Source organism: Lissotriton helveticus, chromosome 4_1, assembly GCF_964261635.1.
Source record: "Lissotriton helveticus chromosome 4_1, aLisHel1.1, whole genome shotgun sequence".
NCBI classification, from domain to species: domain Eukaryota; kingdom Metazoa; phylum Chordata; class Amphibia; order Caudata; family Salamandridae; genus Lissotriton; species Lissotriton helveticus.
This window is the reverse complement of record NC_136063.1, coordinates 204790439-204814932: the sequence shown is the minus strand read 5'-3', so window position 1 is coordinate 204814932 and position 24494 is coordinate 204790439. Positions and strand designations below refer to the sequence as shown.

The 24494-nt window shown below is 49.6% G+C and overlaps 1 protein-coding gene across 1 annotated transcript in view; it reads right to left on the bottom strand.

Moving 5' to 3' along the window:
- The window catches only part of TRAPPC9 (trafficking protein particle complex subunit 9), a 2424721-nt gene that overhangs the window by 2256010 nt on the left and 144217 nt on the right, over nt 1-24494 (bottom strand). The window contains exons 3-7 of the mRNA XM_078686702.1: nt 22644-22789; nt 22057-22185; nt 20904-20930; nt 20226-20347; nt 17424-17549 (exon numbers count right to left, since the gene is read on the bottom strand). Coding sequence (XP_078542828.1) covers nt 17424-17549; nt 20226-20347; nt 20904-20930; nt 22057-22185; nt 22644-22789 — 550 coding nt within the window. The remainder of the gene's footprint in view (nt 1-17423; nt 17550-20225; nt 20348-20903; nt 20931-22056; nt 22186-22643; nt 22790-24494) is intronic.

The window sequence follows — 24494 nt, the reverse complement described above, 5'->3', positions numbered from 1 at the left end:
TTGTGGTGCATCCGGACTGTGAGGCCGCCGACCTAGGGGGGGATGCCCCTGCGCGACCCCTGGTCATCCTAAGTTGAGGGACCCTACCACCACTGACTGGCAAACTGGTGCCCGGCGCCTGAGGACGCCCGGGGGCTCCTCTCTTGGGGCCCGGGCACGCTATACCTTGGCCCTCGTGCACTTGGGTCCCTGCAGGGCCGCCCTGCCGCCATTTTGGACTGCCGGAACTGCATGTCGCAGTTGGATTTGAGGGAGTGCTGCCGCTAGGGGGGCCCTTGGTGGCCGGCGGACTGGATTGTTTCGAGGGGGTCCCGGGCATCGTCGGAGAGTGGCTGGCTTTGAGGACCGGCGGACCCGGAGGGAGTGCCGCACGTCAAGAGGCCCCGTGGATTGCGATCTGGCGAGCTGTACGCGGGGTAAGGCGTTGACCCTGGTGCTGCGGGGGAGAGACGCGGCTGCCCCCATGGGGAAGCGCCCCTTGAAGCCCCCCCCGGAGGCTGCTGGGGGGCCTGTGGTTGATGGGGGCCCCACACCGGACGCTAACCCGGCGGCGGGTCTGCCGCAAAGTCAGCTGGAGCAGATCCTGAAGGCCATCGCTGATACCAGGGAGGCCTTGCATCGTGATATCGGGCAGGTGTCCACGAGCCTGGGCCTACTACGTGCAGACCACGGCAAACTGGCAGATCGGGTCAAAGTGACCGAAACCCGGATTGAGGCGCTGGAACCTTCATCGAAAGCGGCTGGCGCCTTGCTGGGGGAGCTGCAGCAGCGGGTGCACCTGCTGGAACAGAGGGCGGAGGACGCAGAAGGGCGAAACCGCCGCAATAACATTCGCGTGGTGGGCCTGCCGGAGAAAATCGAGGGGGCCGACATGCTGGGCTACCTGGAGGTCTGGCTACGGGACGTGGTTGTCCCGGAGGGGCTGTCGCAGTTCTACACCCTAGAGCGTGCCCACCGCGTGCCAGCTCGCCCCCCGGCCGAGGGCAGGCCTCCCCGCCCGGTGGTGGCGCGATTGCTGCATTACAGAGATCGGGACCTCATTCTGCAAAGGGCGCGAGCTTTGGGACCCTATAAAGTGGACAACGCCCAGGTCTCCATTTATCCTGATTACTCCTTGGAGGTCCAGCGGCAGCGATCTACTTTTCTGGCGGTCAAGAAGGCGCTTCGGGAGGAGGGCGTCCGCTACTCTCTCTTGTTCCCAGCCCGCCTCCGGATCATGCTTGATGGCAAATCCTCCTTCTATGACAACCCCGGTGATGTCTGGGACTGGCTGGAGCTCTACAAGACCGGTGCGGATGCACATCACGCGCCTGGGGAACAGCGGCGGGCGCCACCGAGACCTAGACGGGGCAGGCGACGCAAGAAACGACCGCCGAAGGTTCGGACTCCCACGGTCTCACAGACTGAGCAGGAACGCAGGGATGCCCTCCAGGCGGTCTCCGACATCTCCCAGGCGTTGGACTCCGCGACGGCGGTGGAGTCGGGGTCTCGAGGTGGCACTGATGGGGGGACCTCGGAGGAATCGGTGATTGGGGACCCCGCACCGCCGCATGTCACGCCTGGGACTGCAGATGGTCTGATGGACGAGTGAAGCTACTGCTCTCCTGAACTGGTATCGTATGACCTGCTGTGTTCGTGCCCTGGGATGGCTACACTGGCCTACTGGGCCTGGGACTGGAATTGGGCAGCCACCACCTGTAGTGTTGATTGTTTTACTTGTGGAGGGGATGCGGGCGGCGTGGGGCGCGTAGGGGAGGCCTCACTGACTCGGGGGAGTGTGCTGCTGGCGGTCTGGCGAGAGAGGCAACAGGCCACCCCCTCATTTTTTCCCACACTTACTGTGGGACTCTGGTAGTTACCAGGGATTGTTGCTGTTGGGTGCTACTTATTTGGATGGGTTTCTGCTGTTGGGGACCTATTCTGGGGAGGGGTGGGATCTGGGGCTGTTGGGGTGTGTCGGGGTTCATTTCATGGGGAGTAGCCAGTGTGCGTGCGGAAGTTGCCTTCTTTGGGGTTGTGCTTGTTCTGAGATATGGGGACCCTCCTTGACCTGAAGTGTGTGACCTGGAATGTGAGGTGTCTGAATTCCATGTTGAAACGCCACAGGGTCCATGCACATCTTGTCCGCAGGGGGGTGCAGATCGCCTTCCTGCAGGAAACTCACATTGATCAATCTGAGGGGCGGGCCCTACAGCGCAGGTGGCGGGGGCATGTGTTTTGTACCACTTACTCGGCGTTTGCACGGGGGGCTCTGATATGGGTTCGGGCGGGGGTTCCCTTTCAGCCTCTGGTGACGATAATTGATCCTGAGGGAAGGTTTGTTGCTGTACAGGGCCGCCTGGATGGGAGGGACGTGACACTCTGCAGTATCTACGCTCTGAATGTGGACCAGCTTGCCTTCTTTGCGCGACTGTCTGGGAAACTGGCGACTGTTCTGGCCGGCACGGTCCTGCTTGGGGGGGATTTTAACTCTGTGTTGGACGTGGAACTGGATCGATCACACCCGCCACTGGCGCAGGCTGCGGCTCACAAGTTAGCGCAGGGTAGGAGGGATTGGCAGGGTAGCTGGGGCCTACTCGATGCGTGGCGGACCCACCACCCGTCGGAAAGAGATTACTCCTTTTATCCCCCCCCGCACGATCTACATGTTCGCTTAGACAGCATTCTGTGCTCACTGGACATCCAGAGCCTGATCCGCCATAGCGAGTATTTGACTAGAACGGTGTCTGACCACAACCCTTGCCTGGTGTCGGTACAGTGGATGCGACGACGCCAAGCTATTCCAACGTGGCGGTTGAACCCACTGACGCTGGAGGACCCGGCATTTAAGGCAAGTGTGCGTAGTGGGGTGGAGGGGTATTTTGACACCAATGTGGACACGGCCTCCAGCAGAGCTGTGGAGTGGGACGCCTTTAAGGCGGTGGTTAGGGGCGTCTGCATCTCGGCCACCGCGGGTGTCCGCAAGACCCTGCTGCAGGATGTGGAACGCAGTGAGGACCGCTTGCGTGCGGAGGAACGGCGCAACCACTCGGACCCCGAGGCTGGTGGCGCGGTGTCGGAGGCGCGAGAGGTGGTGGCGACGGCGTTGGAAAAGCTGCGCTGCTTTGATTATAAGGAGTTCCTGGTCCGAGCTCACGCTGAGCGGGACAAAGTGGGTTCGTTACTGGCGTGGTTGGCCAGTCCTGGGGCCCGTGGCTCCCCTATAGTGGCGCTTGCCACCCCGGAGGGGCGCATGGTCTACACGCAGTTAGACATTAACGACCAATTCCTTCAGTATTATGAACACCTTTACGTGAGCAGGATGCCGGGCCTCCCGGCAGGGCTGGAGGAGTTCCTGGTGTCGGCGCAGTTACCCAAGCTCGACCCGGAGCACGTGACGCAGCTGGGCGGAGATGTCTCCGAGGGTGAGATCAGGGTGGCCATCAAACACATGGCTCGCCGAAAGACTCCGGGTACGGATGGCCTCCCGATAGAATTTTATGCGGCCTACGCGGATGTGCTGGTCCCCCGACTGCGGGCGGTTTACCAAGAGGCCTGGGATCTGGGGCGCCTGCCGGCGTCTACTCGCGAGGCCTTGGTGATACCCTTACTGAAGAGAGGGGGTGAGGCGAGCTGCCGTTGGGCGTACCGCCCGCTCTCAATGCTCACCACGGATTATAAGATCCTCAGCCGGGCTCTCGCGACGCGGCTTTTGACCCACATGCGCTCCCTGGTGCATAGCGACCAAGCGGGCTTTATTCCTCAGCGCACCACTGCCACCTGTGTGCGCCGGCTGCTCAGGATCATGGGGGGTGAGGCCGCCAGCTTTCCGGATGCCGCAATCCTCTCAATTGACATCGAGAAGGCGTTCGACAGCGTCGAATGGCCATACCTGCTCCGTGTCCTGGAGACATTTGGGCTGGGTGAACGCTTTGTGAAGTGGACTGCTTTGCTCTATGCTGCGGCCACAGCCCGGGTCAAAACGGGGTCCACCATTTCGGCCTCGTATGTGGTGGGGAGAGGAACCCGACAGGGGTGCTCTCTGTCACCCCTGTTATTTGCACTGGCCATAGAACCGCTGGCGGCGCATGCCCGGCTGGGACGGGCGTATGCAGGGCTCCCGCTGAGGGGCGACGCCCACTACATCTCTCTCTATGCGGATGATTGCCTGTTGTTCTTGGCAGACGCGGACGATTCTCTACGCGGGGCCGAACAGCTCCTGTCGGACTTTGGTCACCTCTCGGGGCTGCGAATCAACTGGGGGAAGTCTTGCCTCTTCCCGTTGATTCCGAGGGCCGATGACACCCAGCTGGAGGGTGTCTTGCAGTGGGAGCACCACTGTCTCCCCTATCTGGGCACACACATCTATCACTCGCCTGCGGCCCTCCTAGACGGTAACATCAACAGGGCAATTCGGAACCTACGGGGTTGCATGGGCTTCTGGCAGACGCTGCCGCTCTCGGCCGCGGGTCGAGTCGCGCTGCTGAAGATGGTAGCGCTTCCCCGATTGCTATATCTATTCCGCACTCTGCCGGTCTCGATACCCGTATCGGTTTTCAGTGGACTCCGTTCCCTGATGACGGGGTTCATCTGGGGCTCGGGCAGGAGGCGGGTTGCGCTGACCACGCTGATGCGCCCCAGGGCGGACGGGGGCCTTGCAGCCCCGGACTTCGAGTGGTACTATCTGGCAGCGCAGTTGCAGTGGCTGACCCAGGCAGTGGCTTTGGAGTTCCGTGGACCGGAGGACGCGCCAGGCAAAGTGTTCCCGAGACATTTCATCTCTTTTACTGTTTTGGGACAGAAACTGGACCTTGCTCTGCTTACGTTGGAGGAGCGGACGATCCGCAGCTGCTGGCTTCGGGCGCACAAGCGCTCCGGTGCTGTTCGCCCTTACGCCCCAGACATCCCGCTCGGGATGTGCACTGCCCTCCCTCATGGTGGCGACTGGTCCGCCCTAGCAGTCTGGGAGGAACTCGGCCTGCATGTGGTCGGCGACCTCTACAGGGACAGCTCGCTGCTCCCGTTTCAGGAGCTGCGGGACTCCTACGGTCTGCCGAGGGGTGGATACCTGCTGCATGCTGCGTTGGTGGCAGGTATTCGTCGATATTGGAGGAGTGGGCTCACTGAACCCCCGACCTCGGAGTGCTGCCAGTACGTGGTGACGGCCGCTGGCACTTATAAGGCCGTCACGTGCCTTTACCGGCGGCTGACATCTACGGCCTTGCGACCCTTAGACGGGCTGCGAGCCAAATGGGAAGGGGACATCGGGCGTCCTATCCCTGACACGGTGTGGCCACAGTTACTGCGCAGAGCATGGAAGGGCACAAGGAACGCTAGGTTTCAAATGGTCCAGTTTTTCACTCTACACCGAGCGTACCTGACACCGACGAAGCTCTCGCAGTATTTCGAGGGGGCTTCCTCGCTTTGCCCCAGATGTGGGACCGCGGATGCGGACTTCGCCCACATGTTCTGGACTTGCACCAAGCTAGCGGATTACTGGGAGGCGGTAATGTCTTGCCTGAATGCTGTCACGGACCGGCAGATCGATCTTGACATGGGCGTATGCCTTTTGTTGTGGTTCCCTCACACCCCACGCAACCGAGTTACCAGCAAATTTTGCGACCTGGGTTTAATACTGGCTAAGCGGGAGATCTCCATGCATTGGAAGTCAATTCAAGGCCCCAGCTACCTGCGCTGGAAGACCACACTAGAGCGCTGGGCGAAAGCGGAGAGTACATTGCGGCTGCGACAGGCTAGGAGTCTTGACAATGACAATGCGCTGGAGGTGGCCAGGGCGTGGGAGGCCCTGGTGGTAGCGCTCCAATTGCCGGATGGCGACCAGAGCGAGGATGAGGGGGGGACCCCGAGGTGAGGGCACCGAACTTGGGATTCTCTACACTCCCCAAGGTGCACACACTAATTACACTCACTGCTGACTGATCTGGGGGGCGGGACTCTCCGTTGAGGGGGGCCTCTTACCCTCCACTGTGGGCCTTATTTAGGACGAGTGCTGTTAACACGTCATCGACTGGAAGGGGAGAGCACGACACACTGGCTACAGGGGGGGGGGAATATGGGAGAGGGGGGGATTAGTTGGGGACTGTTCATCATAAAAGGTGTCTTGTTGGAGCTGTGCCGTTTTATCGCATCGTTACCTGATGCCTGCATTGCTTTATCCTGTAATGTATCTTTCCACCTGATTGCCAATAAAAACCGTTTTTGCAAAAAAAAAGTACCAAGTGGACTTAAACATGAAATTAACCATATTTATTTCTTATTTAACCTTCACATCACTAATATAGCCACAGACACCACAAAAAAGGCAAAGAGAAAAGTAACGTGAGCAAAGAAATAAAACCTCCACATGGTGCTATCCAATAATAATGTTTCTGACCTTGATGTGCCATACATTATGATGCCTCGACACTCTGTGTGCTTCCAGCCAATTAAACTAACAGCGCTGGCAGCGCATGGAAACTCAGTCACAGCTATAGGGCACTGAGATTAGCTTTCCCCTGGTTCATAGAAGTGTCTCTGCAACTGCTCCCATGGCTTTTCCTTCCCTGCATCTCGTCCTTACCCACATCTCCGAAGGAGCGAATTAAGCTGCCCCTTTGAATCTCATGTGCAGCATATGTAGCTACCTATCCCCTACAACTGTGTTTTAGGTTGGTGACAAATGCAAAAATAACTATTGATGGACAGAATGCAGAACAATGTCATACATTCACCCCAGTACAGAGATCTGGGCCAAAATCCATCTTTTTTTTTGCTCACCATGCCATTCCAGTTTGAACTCAGCCATATGCAAATCAGTCTTGACTCTGCGCCCAATGGGAACAGTCCAGCCCAAACTGATGAGCAAAAGAATGATGGATTAAACCCAGATCCTTGTGACTGGGGTGAATGCTTGCATTGTCCAGCATTCTGCCCATCAATTGTTCCTTTCTCACTTTGCCACTGGATTCAAGATAGCCTGGCTGATGAGGGTTATGAACCCGAAACCGGTCCCAGGATGCTTGTTTCCGGTCCAGGGAAGACATTGCTTGGCAGTTCGGGCTGGACTTTTCCCATGAGGCACAGGGTCAGACTGATTTGCATATGGCCATGTCTGAACTGGGGTGGCAGAGCGAGCTAAAGAATGATGATGGAATAAACCCAGATCAGTTGACTGGGGGTGAGTGCTTGCATTGTTCAACACTCCGTCCATCATCCCCTTTGGTTATGCTTTGTTCGCCCTAAGTTGGCAGGGTATGCCCAGACGTGGGTCCCTTGCTCACTTTGCCACTGGATTCATGCTAGCCTGGCTGATTAGCCAGAAACCGGTTCCACAATGTTTGTTTCCGGTCCTGGGAGGACATGGCTTGGCAGTTCGGGCTGGACTGTTCCCATGAGGCCCAGGGTCAGACTGATTTGCATACGGCTGTGTCTGAACTGGGGTGGCGGAGTGAGCTAAAGAATGATGATGGAATAAACCCAGATCAGTTGACTGGGGGTGAGTGCTTGCATTGTTCAACACTCCGTCCATCATCCCCTTTGGTTTTGCTTAGGTTGGTGAGGCGGAGCTACCCACCATGCCATGAGGATGTGGATGGTGCGAGTTCTTTGCGGACTGTGAACTCCTGGCATCTTGGAGCCACAGCACACACCTGCTAGGCCCAGCGGCATGCCCCTAGTCTGCTGTGAACACAGCAGGGCCTGCAGAGGACTGACCAGCATTCTGGACTCATCGCTCTCAATGACCCAGCAAGTCAATGCCATCTTCTCCTCCTCCTGCTTCAACACCCTCCGCATGCGCTGCAAGATCTACAGATGGATCCCCACCGGAACCAGCAGGACGGTCACACATGCCCTCGTGAGCAGCAGACTAGACTACTGCAACGCCCTCTACGCAGGGACCACAATCAAACTCTAGAAGAGGCTCCAACACAAACAAAACGCCTCTACATGCCTCATCCTCGACCTTCCACGCCACACCCACATCACTGCCCCCCTGAAAGACCTGCACTGGCTCCCAGTCAAGAAGAGGATCACCTTCAAGCTCCTCACCCACAAAGCACTACACAACGCCGGACCAGCATACCTCAACAAGCGTCTCACCTTCTACACCCCGAAAAACCAGCTTCGCTCCACCGTTCTCGTCTTCGCCACTGTCCCACGCATCCACAGGACCTCCATCGGTGGCAGATCCTTCTCCTACCTCGCTGCCAAGACATGGAACACCCTCCCCACACAGCTGCGACAGACCCAGGACCTGCTGACCTTCAGGAGACTTCTCAAGACCTGGCTGTTCGAGTAGTAGCTGCATCCCCACCCCGCTAAGTGCGACCTCACGGGCGATTAGTGCGCTCTACAAATAATTGACTGATTGATTGCTGTGGGAGACGACGGAACCTGCTCCGCTGCGGCGCCGCCCGCTCTCAAGATGGCAGCCTGTGACAATTGCGAGGGCCGGGAAGAAGATGGCACAGCACTCTTACGATCCCTACTCGTGTCCCTCTGAACACTTGTTGCTCGAAGGGTTCTTTCTACTTCAGCTCATACCCCGCTCTCTCGCATTGCACTACTGGTGTCTGGGTAGAGAGGATAAACCGGTCACCTGAGGTCTTGGGAAACTGGATAGTAGACAACTCCGTAGCTAACCCCAGCCTCCACTTGTTGCTGCTAGGGCTTCCCTCACTACCACTGCCATTAAAGATCCTCTGTTGGATGATTGTGACTGGTTGGCCGATATCTCAGGGCCCTGATACTGTTGACGATCACTGCTGTTATTCTCTTGCAGTTGCCCCCTGTGTGTCCAAAGCTGCCATGGGTCGACCTCAGCGAGCCAAGGAGGCTATTTTGGCCGGCACCTCCCAAAAGGTGGATCAAGCAGGGCGCGATTGATACCGCTCACACTGACCGTAATTTTGACAAATTCCTGCCCGTGATCGATGCCCCTGGGGCTGTCTGGAGGGTCAGATATTTTTAATTGCAGTGGAACTGGGTCAAATCCGAGAGGACTCCAGAAAATTATCTGAGAGCGTCACCGCTTTAGAGTTCTCTCTGCAGACGTTAGCACCTGCAGCCTAAAACACGTAACGTCGCCTCAGAGAACTAAAGGCCCATACACAAAGGTTGGCTGCTAGGCTGAATGATCAAGAGGGGAGAGCCTGCCAGAACAACATCCAGGTTCTGGGGCTATCGAAGGAAATTGAGGGTGGCTCTATGCTGGGCTTACTGGAAACTTGGCTCCAGGAGGTGGTGGCCTAAGTTCTGTGCCCTGGAACAGGTTCATGCGGTGCCTGCAAATCCACCTCACTATAGTGGACCACCTTCTATATTTTCGGTACAGAGACCATCTGCTGCAGCAGGCCCGTAATCATGGACCCTTAATCATGGCACCTTTGTGGTTAACAATGTACCCAGACTTCACCCTCCAGGTCCATACCCAGAGGGCCTTGTTCCTTCCAGTTAAGAGGAAGCTGCACAAACTGGGATGCTCTGCTCTTTGTTGTTTCCGGCATGGTTGAGGATTTAGAGGTGATCAGGAACAATTCTACACAGAACCAGCTGCAGCATTGGATTTAAAAAAAAACTTTTGTTTATTGTTTTACAGCTCTTAACTTTACATTGACAGTACAACAGTATTCTCTCCCTTCTAAAGTAATGTCAGCAGTATGATGCTCGCAACAATAGTTGCCATATTACGTAACAGTGCATTCAGTTGTCGTAATAGGTAACATATAATGCAACTCTTAATCAGATTCCCAACATTAAGATAAATCTGATGTGCTCATCTATTCTTGCATTACATTTCCCACCCCATGCATTTACGTGCATCCTTGCCCCTCCCACCTTTGATCCAATGTTCCACCGTGATTACTGGACACCCTCCTCACAAGCCCTGCTACGCAAATAGTCTCTCAGAGGTTGCCAAATGTCTCTGGGTCTTGACGTAGGGGGTGGTGGGGGGTTGCACCTTGGCATATAGTTCACTATTGGTATCACAGTACGTCAAACTTTTAAGCCACTGTGCTACCATTGGCATGCTCTACTAACCCCAGTGTATGGTCAACTCTCTCTTTGCCATGAGCAAAGCAATTCCAACATACCTGCGCATCGCCTTGGGAATGTCCGCAGCATACCCCCAACAGGGCCAGTAAAGGAGACTGCCCAATCTGTAAACTAGTCATGTGTTGTAGTGCACGAAAACTTTGTTCCCAATATTCTGCTATCCTACTGCATGCCAACGTCATGTGAATAAAGTCTGCTGCTGGGGCCTGGCATTTAGGGCATTGTGCCATGCGGGATGGTTCTATGCGTGCCATCTTTACCGGTGTCATGTAGATCCTACGTAAGTATTTGTAATGTAAACGTTTATGACTGTGATTGCAGGACACTGTGCAGGTGAATTTGCAGCATTCCTGCCACATCTAATCTGTGAGTGGGTGTCCCAGGTCTGTTGTCCATATAGTTCTTACTTTGGCGTCATGCGTGGGCATTACCTCCAGACAGCGCAATACAATTTCGAGATTAGCCTGTCCCCCTCACTGTCTGATATAAGCAGCGTGAAGGTGTCAGGCTCTAGTGGATAAGAAGGCATAGGGCCCATATTGCATTCTGGAGTCTGGCTAATACGAAATGGTCTAGATGCGGGGCATCTACGAAACTGGTGCCCTCGGTGCGCGAAAATATGTGACCCCTGGGAAGGCATCCCCAAATGTATATAGTCCATACCATTGCAACATGCGCTTTACTAATGGTCGTGACGTAGTAGGCAACCATGAGTTATCAATCACTTTTCCGTTGACATCCACCCACAGCTGTAGATCATTCCTTAGCGTAAACCAAGATTGCGTAGCGTTGCCTTCACACCTGCATACTTTCGTCGAGCCCCCTGCACTACTATGGTGAAGTCTGGGATTAAGGATAATGCAGATCCTTGCCAAGTTAATGGACCTTTTTACCTCGCCAATCTCAGGGCGGTTTCACGGTCTCTGAAGTTTAACAGTCTTGCAATGATTGGCCGGGACGGAAGGTCCGGATTAGGATACGGTCCAAAAGCCCGATGAGCGCGTCCCACACGAATGCAGAAGTGAAGGATTCTGCGCTGAACAATTCAGTCAGCAACCGCTCAACAAACTGGTCCATGCGTCCGCGGTTTGTGGACTCTGGTACCCCAAGGATGTGTATATTATTTCTCCTGCCCCTCGCTTCCGAGTCTTTGCTCTTCATAGCTAGCGTCTTGACTTCTTTCTCAAATTTTTCCACCCTTTTTGCCGTTTGAGCCGCCCCATCCTCCAGGTCTGCCACTCTGCTCTCTGCCACAACTAATGTCTTCTCATGGCTGTCCAGGTGCTCATGCATCTTGTCTAATCTTTTGTCGAGTGGATCAAATCTACCATCTAGCGCTTTGAAGCCACTTCGCAGTTCTGTCAGAAGCACTTCTGCACTCAACAGCGCCACTTCCCCAGCTAGCCCAGAGGCCGCAGTCTCAGCACAAGATAACATTGACTTTTTTTTTATAGCATTGAAGGGCGGCTTACGCTGTTTTGGGTCTTTTCGAGCCATATCTTCTCTCATTGAGGTGTCGGGCCCGCCCACCGGTCCAGTCGTAACACACCAGCATGAACACTGCTGGTAACCACCAAGTAGGGGGCTGTCCCCTTTGTCCAGCTATGCAGGCTCAGTTGAGGGCCCGCAGCACCACAGCCCCAACCGCGGATAACAGCTGGCAGAGACCAGAATCAGGTAAGCCGGACGGCCCACCTGCTAAGGCCGGGAACCAATCTCCTGCCACCTCTTGCCTACCGGCAAGCGCCACTTCTTCGTGCTCCCTCTCGCCTCAGCCCAACCTTTCAGATATCTTGTCTTCAGCCACACAATGGCCTATGCCCTGGCGTGGAGGGAGCGCAAGGGTATAGGCAGTCTCTCTCTGCACCCACGCACTAAGCAGTCCGCTGGACCCCACAGGCAAAGCACAGAGATGAGGCAAGCCTGCACCAGCGCCTCAAGTATATATTGAGCTGCACCCACCTTGCCGGTGCACACCGCCGCAGATCGCTGGCCCGCACCACTCATCAGCTCTGTTCCGGTGCCAGAGCAGCACCTCACTGCAGTGCCACCCCACTCAGGCCTCGGCCGGCTGTCCACTGATTCTTCTGACCCGAGTATATCCGACGGGCGGAAGACCCACACAGGAGCAGCAGCTCTTCCTTTCATGCACTGATCCTATGAACGTCTCAGGCCAGCTTCCAGGACGCGGGCAGGGTGCACATATTCCATAGCTTCTCTTCAGTGGCGTCAACACAAGCTCAAAGCAGGCCGCAGCCAGACACCGCCTCCTCACCCCGGGGTCCAGCTCTCACTAATCACATTCCGTCCCTCAAAAGGCATCGGTTTTCTTACAGGCCATGTTTGGGCATACTTGCTAGGGCATTCGCACAAGTGCAGCTGCGTTACATGCCCCTGGGGGCCCGGATTCGCAGGATGGCCGACGGAGCTTCAACTCCACGTCTGCCACGCCCCTCCGCTGCAGCATTGGAATAGACGGAGTTGCATGAAAAAGACATTGTAAAACCAGAACTGGCAGAACAATGGAGACTACCACTCCAGCGGCGGCAGTGTTCTTGCTGCAGAGGGGCACACAGGCCTACTTGATCACAGGTGACACTAGAATGGATGAGGGCAGTGGAGACTGCTGCGTCTATAGGGGCTAGTGAAGGCTCCTCACGGTGTGCATCATCTGTCCGTCGAAGCTCTACCATTAGCTCGGAAGACTCAGTGGTGCTGAGACATATTTCCAGGGGTTACCCCGGGCACAGCAGACAACCTCATTGGACACTTGGCTTGGTGTCGATAGCTGATAATGAGCTCACTACCTTGACTGTGGTAGGGTGTTAGGTGACAGCAATTCTTACAGTAATATCGATTTCTCTAGTATAGTCATTTTTATGGGCTGTGGGGAGCTGGACAGGGGGTTTGTACTGAGTGTCCTGTTATACTGTTCTCCTTTCCTCGACTACATCATTCAGTTATAGAACTAGTTAGCTCCTTTGTTGGGCTTTAGTTAGCTGGTTGGTGAGCTTTTCACCATCCATTGTTTGGACAGGATGTCTCTATATCACATTTTGGGTGGGGGGGTATTGGGATATTGTTGTTTGAGTTTACTTATCCGTTTTATATTTTGCTCTCTTTTAGTGGGGTCTGTATGGCAGAGGGAGTTGAGCTGTGTGACTGATGAAAGTGGCTCAGATCAATTGGTGGGCGCAGTGTGGAGTGACCCACAGGTCTATGAATGGTACTGGCTAATTGGCGGACCAGATTAGATTGATTACTTGGAATGTGCAGGGCCTATTAACTCCCTCCAAACATTATAATGTCAAGGCGCACTTAAAGCATAGAGGGGCGCAGGTTGCATTTTTAAAGAAACCCATCTGACTGAAACCGAGGGTCGAGCCCTTGATAAGCTGTGAAGGGGGCAGCTATATAACATTACTCATTCCACTTTTCCATGGGGAGCCTTGGTATGGATTAGACCTGAAGTGCCCTTTCAATTGCAAAGGGCAGTAATTGACCCTGATTGTTATGTGTTGGTTCTGGGCTGACTGGATTGTAGAGATGTTGCGCTGTTGAATGTATATGCCCCGAATGTGTACCAGTTGGCTTTCCTGTTCAGCTTGACCCCTCTCCTCCCACTGATGCTTCCTTATTTATGTATAGTGGGAGGTGACTTTAGTTGTGTAGCAGACCTTGACTTGGATAGATCAAATCCCCCACTACGCACTGCACCAGCGCATAGTTTGGCGGAGGCTTTCCATGCCTGGGCTGCGCAGTGGGCCTTCAATGATTGCTGGAGGGTGTGGAACCCAGAAGCACGGGTGTATTCCTACTGCTCTAGATTACATTACTTGGAAGGGAGACTAGATGGAATCTTAATCTGCACAGGGATGTGTGAAAGAGTGTTAGATGTAGAGTATTTGGCGAGAACGCATTTCCACCATTCCTCCCTGCTGTGTTCCTTTAGATGGTCCTCACATAGTCCAAGTGTCCCCACTTGGCACCTAGACCCGACCCTGCTTGGCAACCAGGCCTTTCTGGCGTCTCTGGGTGATCAAATTGCCCGTTATTGGCTTGATAACACAGGTTTGGTCTCGTCAGTGGGGATGGAACGGGAGGCCATGAAGGTGGTGATACGGTGTTACTGCCTCTCTAACAAGATTGGGGTACGCCCCCAGTTACACTATAACATTAAATGTCAGGAAGCGGATCTTGATGAACTCGCCCATGCCATAGAGGTGACCCCAGAGGGTAGGGAATGCATTCTAGATGAAATGGAGAAATGATTCAATATGGAGGAATGCCTGCAGCAATAAAACTATAGAATATATGTTACCAGGGCACATGCTGAGCGAGAGAAATCTGTGAGAATGATTGCTTGGCTCTCACTTGGCTTGGTGTGATGTCTTTACTCAGTAAGAGATTACTACTGCAAAGTGAGGAAGGGACCAACTTAGGGCAAACAAAGCAAACACAAGGAGATGATGAACGGAGCGCTGAAACTTTTCAGACACTCACCCCCAGTCACAGATCTGAGTTGAATCCATCATCGTTTCTTTAGCTCACTATGCCACCCCAGTTCAGACACAGTCTGGATTTGGGATTTCCCATAGCTAGTTTTCATTTATTGTTTCTGCACCTATGTTCACTTGTGATCCCATACTGTTTCTACTTACGTGTTGTATTGTCTCCCCCCTCCCTTTTGCTCCACCTCCAGCGTTGGTCTGCACAAAGGTGTGTTAGCAGCCCTATGATGAAGCATGACACAGGTTTCTGTGTGTGAGGGCAGTTTTAAAATGCTTCAGCGTTCCCCACCAACCTTAGATCACAGCGATCATTAACACAAAGTCCCCCTTCTATTTGTGTGCATAATCCTACAATTAGGTCCGATTGGAAGTTCAAACTGCTTGGTCATCGTTGCCACACTAACCCTTGTTTCTGATGTCACCAGATAGTAACTTAGTGCAGATGAGGAATGATGACATCAAAGGAAATATCTTCCCCAGTCTACTAGGTATCCTTATTAGCGAGGATCTCTCGCTAAAAAGACAGGTTGGAGCGGTGGTATCCTCCAGTATCTTCCAACTGAAGAAAATAAAAAAAATCGCTCGTTTTTTTTCCTCAGCAGCCCTCGCACAGATTGTCATCTCCTTGGTTCTGTCCAGGCTTGACTTTTCTAACAGCCTCTATCTTGGCCTACAAATTGGAGAGCTCAAACGTCTCCAGCTTGTTCAGAACCAAGCCGCCAGGCTTCTTTTGAATATACCTAGGAGGCAATCTATTAGACCTGGCCTTAAACAGCTTCACTGGTTGCCAGTTGAGCAGCGTGTGGCCTTCAAGGCCGGGTGCATACTGTTCAGGTCTCTGAATGACTCTGGCCCTTTATTCATCAGAGATCTATTCAAAAAATACTGCCCTTCCCGTCATCTCCGTTCGACCTATAAATCACTTCTGATCGTACCCCCATTTAAAAGGAAACGCCTTGGAGGCAGTTGTTTCGACCACCTTGCTGCAGGTCTTTGGAACTCTCTCCCCCTCCATATAAAACTCAACGATAACATCCTCAGTTTCAGACACTCTCTGAAAACCTGGCTTTTCACTCAAGCTCACTATTGATAGCACAGTTCCTTCTATTGTCTGCCTGCTTAGTTCATTTTCTATAGCGCCATGAAGCCTCCGGGCGTACGAGCGCTCAATAAATTTCCAATTAACATTAACATTAACTCATGGGGCACCCGCTGCGTTGTATCTGTGATATGTTTTCCTACTATTTTCTGTTTCATTTTGTGACTCCCAGAGTTTTACAGTTTTCTCTCTCTGACCGTCTCATTTTGCCGACAACAGCGGGCTTAGACTCATGTGCAGAGGTTGAAAGACAAGTAAGTGTGTATGACGCACTGCACTAGTTATGGGGCCCGCCAGTGGTGACGGGTAGCAGTGAAAAGGGGCGCTGTGGTCAGCAGCCAGGTGCTCTCCTCACTCGGTCTGCCTTCGGTCCTCACAGAGGTCTGAACTCCCTGAGGCCACATTCGCCATACAAGCACAGCAACAGCATGTTAGAGCACACGTGTAAGGCAGGCCTAGCCAAACTCAACCAATCACACAGCGCCGTGAGCAGGATATGAGGCGCTCAGCGGGGATGACCTATCAGCAGGGCCACTGGAATTATTATGCTGGGAAAGGTCAAATAATGAGGCAGGCGAGGGTAAATTTTTGAATATTTGAACCGTTTGAGCTAAAAACAATTTTTTTGTCAAATCTGCAGATTATGCAAATTCAGCAAATCTACAAGTATGCGAAAATCTGCTCACTGTCACATAATTCCAATGGCCCTGCCTATCAGATACACAGATGTAAACTTTTTTCTGTTTGGCTATCTGCACCACGGCGAGGAAGAAAACGTTCAAGGACCGAAAAACAGGATTTTTAAAGAACACATAATTCTCGAATTTCCATGAGACATCTGAACTGTTGCGTTAATGCATGCAAGTACAAAGAATGAGTTTCTCTAACCCTCAATGAGTAAGACTTGGCAGGGTTGTATCATTTCCACTCATGGACACATCTTACACATGCCTGCTCGCTGCGCCCCCTGCCTGCTCTTCCCTTGACTACAGGGGCGACTACACAAGGACCAGAGGCATTATTTATGTCTGTCTCTCAAAGGGATGTAGCTTAAATCCCTTTAACTCATTAAGGTTGGTGGATTTATACATATCACTTTTACAACATAGTGATTAGTGTTTCTTGACATAGTATTAGAAAAGATGTCTGATATAAACATTAAGTTCTGTAATATCCAATTAAAGTGTCTTTTGCACATCTACTTACTGACAATACACTGTAGACATGCTACTTGCTTCCAAAAATGTTGCAAGAGTGATATATGTGCACGAGCGCACAACCACCGAATGTTCTTTGCTATTGTCTCACCTGTGAATGAGTCTCACTGACACCTAGTTATGCACCAAAAACAATAACTAGCCAGACCTTTGAAACTGCATGAATTTAGACCTTGATGAGCTGCTTAAAACTAATGGCAAGAGCTTCCTGGGTTAGTTTTGCTTACATGAGTATGTACCTAAAATCAAGGTTTGTATGTGCAGAAGAAAATTCACTGAAACATTCTTTTTGTATCTTTTTGTTTCAAGCTCTGCAAAATCAAACTTTGTAAAGATTAAAAATGAGTGTGGAAAGGTTCTAATTGCCATTTACCTTATGTATGCATCCAGTATTCAAGGATGGGTTCCCTGCTGAGCAGGAGTGACACTGAGGGGATACTACAGTACTATAGAAAAGGGCCTGAGGAATTGAATGATCATACTGAAGAGAGACACGCGTGAACCAAGAGAGTTGTTTATCTTCCACTGCTTGAGAAAGGCTGGTATGTGTTGCACACTTACCTGTCGGAGGTTGATGTAAACTGCGTTCTGCAAGAACTCCGAAGCCTCCATGCTTCTCTTTTGTATCGCTAGAACCCTCACGGCTTTAACACAAGCTTCCAGCTCGATCACTCCAGCATTCTTGTACTGTTGAATAACAAAAGTTACAGTGTAACAGATGCAGCAAATTGACTTTTTCACTACTGAAGAAGTAACAACTCTGATAGCAAACCAAGAGTAGACATTTTGACTTCAATTCCCCCTTTTCGCTAATTCAGCAAGTAATGATATAGTTTGATGGGCATCTGGTGGTTATGTCTAGATGTCTTGGACAGATCAAACCCTTCAGAAACAAGACTTATCATAACTGAACATGTTCAACTGACGTCACTGGCCCTCGTGTCTTCTTGAGAAGTCTAGCATGACATTCTCATCACCCGCAGCGGGTGGAATTGTTCTTAATGTGAACGTCTTGTCAAAAGCCCGACATTTAATACAGACATAGTCGCATTTTTGTCCGACATTTACAATGGAAACCTATTGATTATAAATAGTTGGTTGGTTATATATATATATATATATATACACATATAGAGTAGGTGAGTATATTGAGTAGGTGGTTGGAGCAAACTATTTCCTCAGCTAATGAGGTTCAGAAAGGAGTTTTTTCAAAACATTTCTTAACAATAATTTGCAGCCTTCACCCAAGAACTGAACAGTGGCAGCCTTAGTCACAATAACTGTATTAAACAAGAAGTGAGCCAATGTTGGCATGTAATACAGAGTGGCACTGTTCATTTGGTGATTAGATCTCACATGAAGGACTGAACTAATAGCCTCATGTAGGTAATTCTTTGCAATCACAACGCTTGCGAATCACACAAAAAACAGGCTCTGTGACCACATCAGAGCGTTTTTTATCATGTACAAACCCCATTTTATGAGCCAGAAAAGTCTTTCTGACTTGTAGGCGGGGATTTGTCAATGAAAGGGACACCCCATCCTATTTGGGAGATGCAATGCAATGTATTAATGCTTTGAGACCACATTCACGGTCATAAACCAATAATTACATACCTCAAAGGGGATGGTTGTCTGATTTGGAAAGGGAAAGCTGTCCTGCTCCGACAGCTTACCCTTTTGGAAATTGTGTACGGTAGCCTTGGGAGGAGCAGGTAGTGATGGTTCCCTGGTGTATTCCCAAATGTAGAACATTTATTTTGTAAAAGCAGCACTGATCCATTCAATAAACACTGATTGCTTCAAAAGAAAAAGTCTACTGTTTGGAAAAGCCAATACAAGGATGATGGTCTGCTTTCCCTTGCAGGCCAGCAACCATGCTTGTGAAGCCATTCACAAGTGATTACCTAATGGCGACCTACCTATTAATATTTGTTTGGGAGGTTGGTTTGCATCCATCCTCCCCCCTAGAATGTACAATGTGTGACATGACCTTTTAATATACAAGTCACATCGTAAACTGCATTACCATTTACAAACCAGTTGGTGAGCTAATTGCACAGCGTGGTTTGTGGATGGATATTTGTACCTCAGGGCCTATATGTATCTAACCTTGATCCATTAGCGGTCAATGAAATTTGAGGATTGCAACTGTTTCGGTCTCAAAATTATGAAAAACTCTCAGATGACTGCATAGTGCACCTTTCGTAAACCGCACAGGAGTACCATTACTGAACTGCATGCCAGGTAACCACCTGCAGGTTGATGCACCACAGGGAACTCCAAAATACAATAATTATCCTAGAGGTCTCTATGGTCCATGAGCAGCAGAGCATGGGAAAGAATTCCCCAGTGGTCAAGCTTAAGCAGAACTTCTTTTCAGTTCACCGCACCGGGCCAGTTTGACAGCATGCTTTTGATTGAACTCAGTGTTCATTTCCTAGGGAGAGCTCTACATGAAATAAGTTAGATTTCCTGTTGTGCATTTGTGAGGTGTGACAGCAGTGTAAAACAGCATACAAGGATGCATCGACATCACGCAAAAAATATATATTATATGGTTTTTCTTAAAGACTTTGTGGGAAGCAGTTTCCGTAAAGCCATCTGAAAAGAACATCTTTCAGATATCTTTCTAAGGGATGCACGTTCTTCCTACCCATTGCATTTTAATCTCATCGGTACTGGGTACCTATTCATGCCTCGACAAAGTTCAGTTCTGAACAGAGAATAAAATGTGTGATAAGTTGCTTTGTGTCATTCCAGGGTAGCTAGAATTCCATTTCCCTAGAGGTGTATGATCTGCATGGGATGATGAATGTTTAAGTCATGTTCTTCCTTGATATGAGTTCAGTAATTTAAGAAGGCAAAACAGAGAGTCTCAAATAAACTGGTGTGTTTCGCTTGTGTTGCTTACTCCCTGGAAAGGGATTCTCCCAAAACTCTAGGAGCACCAATGGTTAAGTCTTTCATCATCTTCAAAAAGGAAAGCACTCCAAGTACACTAAAAATAAAATGGATGCTGCACGTCTTAAAGCCTAAAAGTTCTAATGTCTATTCTTTATCGGTACATGAGGTGTACCATTCAGGAAGATGGTGCATATCTGTACTAAAATACTACAAGAGAAGAGCAGCTCCTTCCAGGTAAGAGTTTGTGGGCAAGGGAGCAGCAATATTTATAGAAAAAAGGCTTTTGAAAAGTATTAAAGACCAGCAAAGGTGAGAAAATAAAAGAAAGCACTTATTTCCCCTATTTTCTTGACAAAATGTCAAGTAATTTAAGCATTGTATTCAAAGCATCATAGCATGAAAGAATGAGAGCACAAGCCAGGATTTGCCCTTTCATTCGCCAGTCCTTGGTCTTACCTTGCCGTAGTAGGAGATTGCCTCTTTGTATTTATCAATGATATCTTCAGGGCTCAGGCAGTTCTTTGCACGCCCTATTTCGGTGCTAGTGTCTGCATTTATTCCATTGGACGTCAGAGCACCTAGGAAAGGAAAACACATTTTAAGAATCCCACTAGTTGCCCAACTGAATGATATTCTATCACTCATACAGATTCTATTTTGCAAAGATGTGACACAGATCCTGAAATCTCTTAGGAAACAGGAAGCTCACACTCATTGAGCTTGACTTATGAAGGTAGAAGCCTGAAGGCGGCTTTTAACCTGACAATCCCTAGATTTTATCAGTGATGTGTCGATTAGGGTTCACTTTCAAACAAGGCTCCAACCACTGAGGCAGAAATCCATCGATTACTCCATACTGGGTCAGGCAGGCTACCATGATGATGTGAATCATCCCTTAAGCACCACAGGCTATTTAATAGAACAAATGTAATCCAATCACTGATGCTATTACACCGTGACGAAGGCTAACACTTTAGATCAGAGACAATCAGCAAAATTTGGGAGCACTGTATCACTTAACACACCTGGCGGAAGCTCCTTGCCATAGGGACACAAGCATCGAGTATCTCCATTTTGGGAAAAACACAATTTTGGAACATTTCAACTAAATCATATTGCTGTAATGATGATTACCTGGATCAATGAGAACTTCCTGAGCACCTAGAAAAAGAAACAAACGGATCATTGAGGTTACACAAGGTTACAGTCACATATAAAAAAGACATGATGTACAAATTCTTTATTGCATTTGTCTATAGTGTTCTATATTGCTCTGCATGCGGGAGAAGTCACCGCAGAGACCTTGCCTACAAGGTGCACAGTCTTTTTTTTAGCAACATTTAATTAATTTGTCTTTGGCTATGATTTTCCCTTGACAGGCTGTTAGTGATTACCTAATTGCTTTACCATATATTAGCTTTATGACAAACGATGTGTCCTTGCAAGCGCACTTGAATGTATGTTTGGCTGAAGAAAATTTGAGGCAATTCATAAGAATATGTAAATCTTTCACTGAAGTGCTGACGATAAGTGTCTATTCTGTGGTCATTCCTAGTAGCCGTGCACCAATTCATTACGAATCTAGTATCCTGAAAATGCATCAAAGAAATGACGATTTCCAACTCGAGTTTTCATCAACACATAGAATAGCAGTGCAGAGGTCTGTACCGATAGTGGCATCAAACAACTTCATGAAAACATAGTCCAAAAGTCTTTATTTGTTGCAGGACATGGACCAAGTTCATGACTGGTTCATTTTGAAAAGTGTTAGTTGAATGCTCAAGTCATGGACATTTTGTGATGGGATTGGGCGATGTAGTCAATGTGATGTTAGGGGAGGCTGTACCAATAGTGGAGAGCTTGAAGATAGAAATACATGACTCGAGAAGAGGCACTGGAGATGTTCAGGGACAGGGAGGCACTGGGTGGTTGTGACCAGAGAGAGTAAATGGTGTTGTTGGGGTGAGGGTTAAGCATCGGATAGAAAGTTGAAGGACATGAAGACTAAGGTTAAAAACTTGAAAATTGATCAACTAGTCTATAGGGCTCAGTTTCCAAACTTTAGTACTTTGTGGATGGACTTAAAGAGTAAATATGGATTCGAAGAATGAGACTGATATAGTATGTGTTTAATGCAAATCCAAATGTTGACACAGATTTCAGCTGCCTCAGAGGCGAGTAGAGATTTTGCAGATGTTTAGTACTAGACATGGGACTAAAAACAAAACTCAAATTGGTTTTGCCTAAGCTTACATACTTTATTATCAATCCAATATACTGCACGTACCTGGTCTGTGCCTCTTTCCAGCTTCTGCAGGGACCGGGGCTCCTGACGCATTTCTAGCTCCAGCTTTGCCACCTGTACCACCAGGGTAGAGTGAAATGACCGAAACAGAGCATAATCCTTCCAGGGCAGCTGAGGATGATGAAGTATGAGGGAAGAAATCAGAATTTCACGTCAAAGGAATTGTGATACCAGATTAATTCCCGCAAACAATTACACCCACTCCTGGGGGAATAATATCACATATTACTAAAGTACATTTTATCAATTAATACCATAAAAGAAAAGGGCATCGGAAAAAATCTTGCCTCATGGAAGCATTGACTAAACAGCATTTCTAAGAGCCAGGAAGTCCCAAATTCAATCTGTCTGTTCAGAATAAAGACCCTAACTTAGTAGTGAAGACTTGGAGTATGCAAGGAAAATAAGAGGCTTAGGCTAGTTGCGGAAGTTAGTGCCTTCTGCTTGATAAATCACTTTATTTTAAATGAAAAACCTGGGTGGGGGAATTGGAGAAGAGTACTGCACTAGTCACATAGAAATTTAAAGAATTGGTGCCTTTGGAAAAAATTTCTGTCACCCAAAATTACCTCCAAGCCATAAAAAGTCATTGACAGCCCGAAGAAGCTCAACAGCCATGTGATAATGTACCAGGGCATCCTGCAGCATCCCCGCCTGGAGACACAGGTCACCAACATGTTTCCGCATACGACCTTGGCACCGCTTTTTATAATGTCTGAAAAGCAAGAAACACGCTATGAATCATCCTGGCTGCAAGAAAACAGCATGATTTAACACACTAGAAAATCCACAATATTTTCTCAAGATGAGGGCAGTTTGTGAACAAATGGGTTATATTTGGCCACATATTCATGTACTACCATTTGTCAATAAAAGGTACAGCTTGGAAAAAAACTTCCTCTCAAACATTAACATGGAGGGCCATGGGCCAAGTGGCCAGCCTGTAATTCCCATCCAATCTCGGAGTACATCAGACAAGCAACACAGCAGCACAACCCCACAAGTACAATTCCTTCTACCCTCAAACTGTTTTTTTACACAACCGATATATTTCTTCCTTGTTTCATCAGGTCAAGATCAACTGAATGCTTCATTGAGTTGAAATGAAAATTCAGTCTTCCCTCCTGGACGCATCTCCAGATAAAATCCAGAAAGTGTACAAGGGCTATCACTGGTTATCAACAATTCCCTTTGTTGAGGCTGAAAGTGGTTATTTCTCCCCTGCTAAAAAATCCCTCTCTCAAATTTTAAACATTACTGCCAATTTCAAATAACCAAATTGTAGCCAACATGCAAGACAATGTTATGATAACTGTTCCTTCATCACCCTACAGGATAATTGCCAGCTAGGTCGAGGTAAAAAATTGCTCATGGTATAATGATTATTGGCATACGCAGTATGGTGGTGGTGTGTCTACATTTTGATCCATGTGTCTGTCTAAGCAACCATTGACATTTCCAACCTTGGCGTTTTGGAGACTGACGGTCTACAGATGTTGGACTCAAAAATTAACTTCAGTGTTCCTGGTATTCGTTAATACTGATAAATGTAGAATTCACTTGATTTAAGAGCACCTTCATTCCATTCGATCAATATCAATATTCTTTGACAGATAATATGTGGACCATATTTACATTTTATATGTATGCTAATATACAAGAGGTTGAACAGAGGTCGGAGAGCAACACAAAATCAATGCTGGCCAGTGTTTCCATGCTGCTGATAAAGCAAATAAAGCAAAACTGCAAGCACGGGCAGTGCCATTATGTCTGGCTTATAACTGAAAGTGCCTCTTCAGTCACTGTTAAGTCTAGGGTAGGGGTCTCCAAACTTTTGTGTAATTAGAGCGACTTATGTTCAGTGAAAATCATCGTGAGCTACTAATATTAGTGTTGTAATAGTGACCACATTAGACAAGATCATATTAGTAGGCGACCATATGCAAGATGACGAACAGTGGGGGAGATGTCGAGCAGGCTAAGATGGCAGTGATGCCTCGCTGACCTCCTCAACCCAACCTGCACAATCGGTCAATATCCTATTCTTCGATGGCTGTCCAGTCATGAAGAACGAAGCCTCTGACGCTGATGACTGATTCCTAGTCGACAGCCACCCCAGTGGAGAGAGCTGCAGTGAGCGTGTCCATGACACGAAGGTGTGCTCGGCACCAGTGTCAGAAAGAGGAAGGTGACAGACTACCCGTAGGAGAAAGACACTTGAGCGGGTCCCCCTTTAGAAACAACGGCGGCATGCACCGAAGACCATGGGGAGCACCCTACCCACACAGATGGCAGGGAGCAGCAAAGGGAGAGTCACGAGGTGCGGTGCACGGTTCGATGTGCTGTGGCAGGCGGGCACTGATTAGGGGTCCCAGTGTGGTCGAATGCTAAACCACCCAAAGCTATGAGGCAGAGGAGAG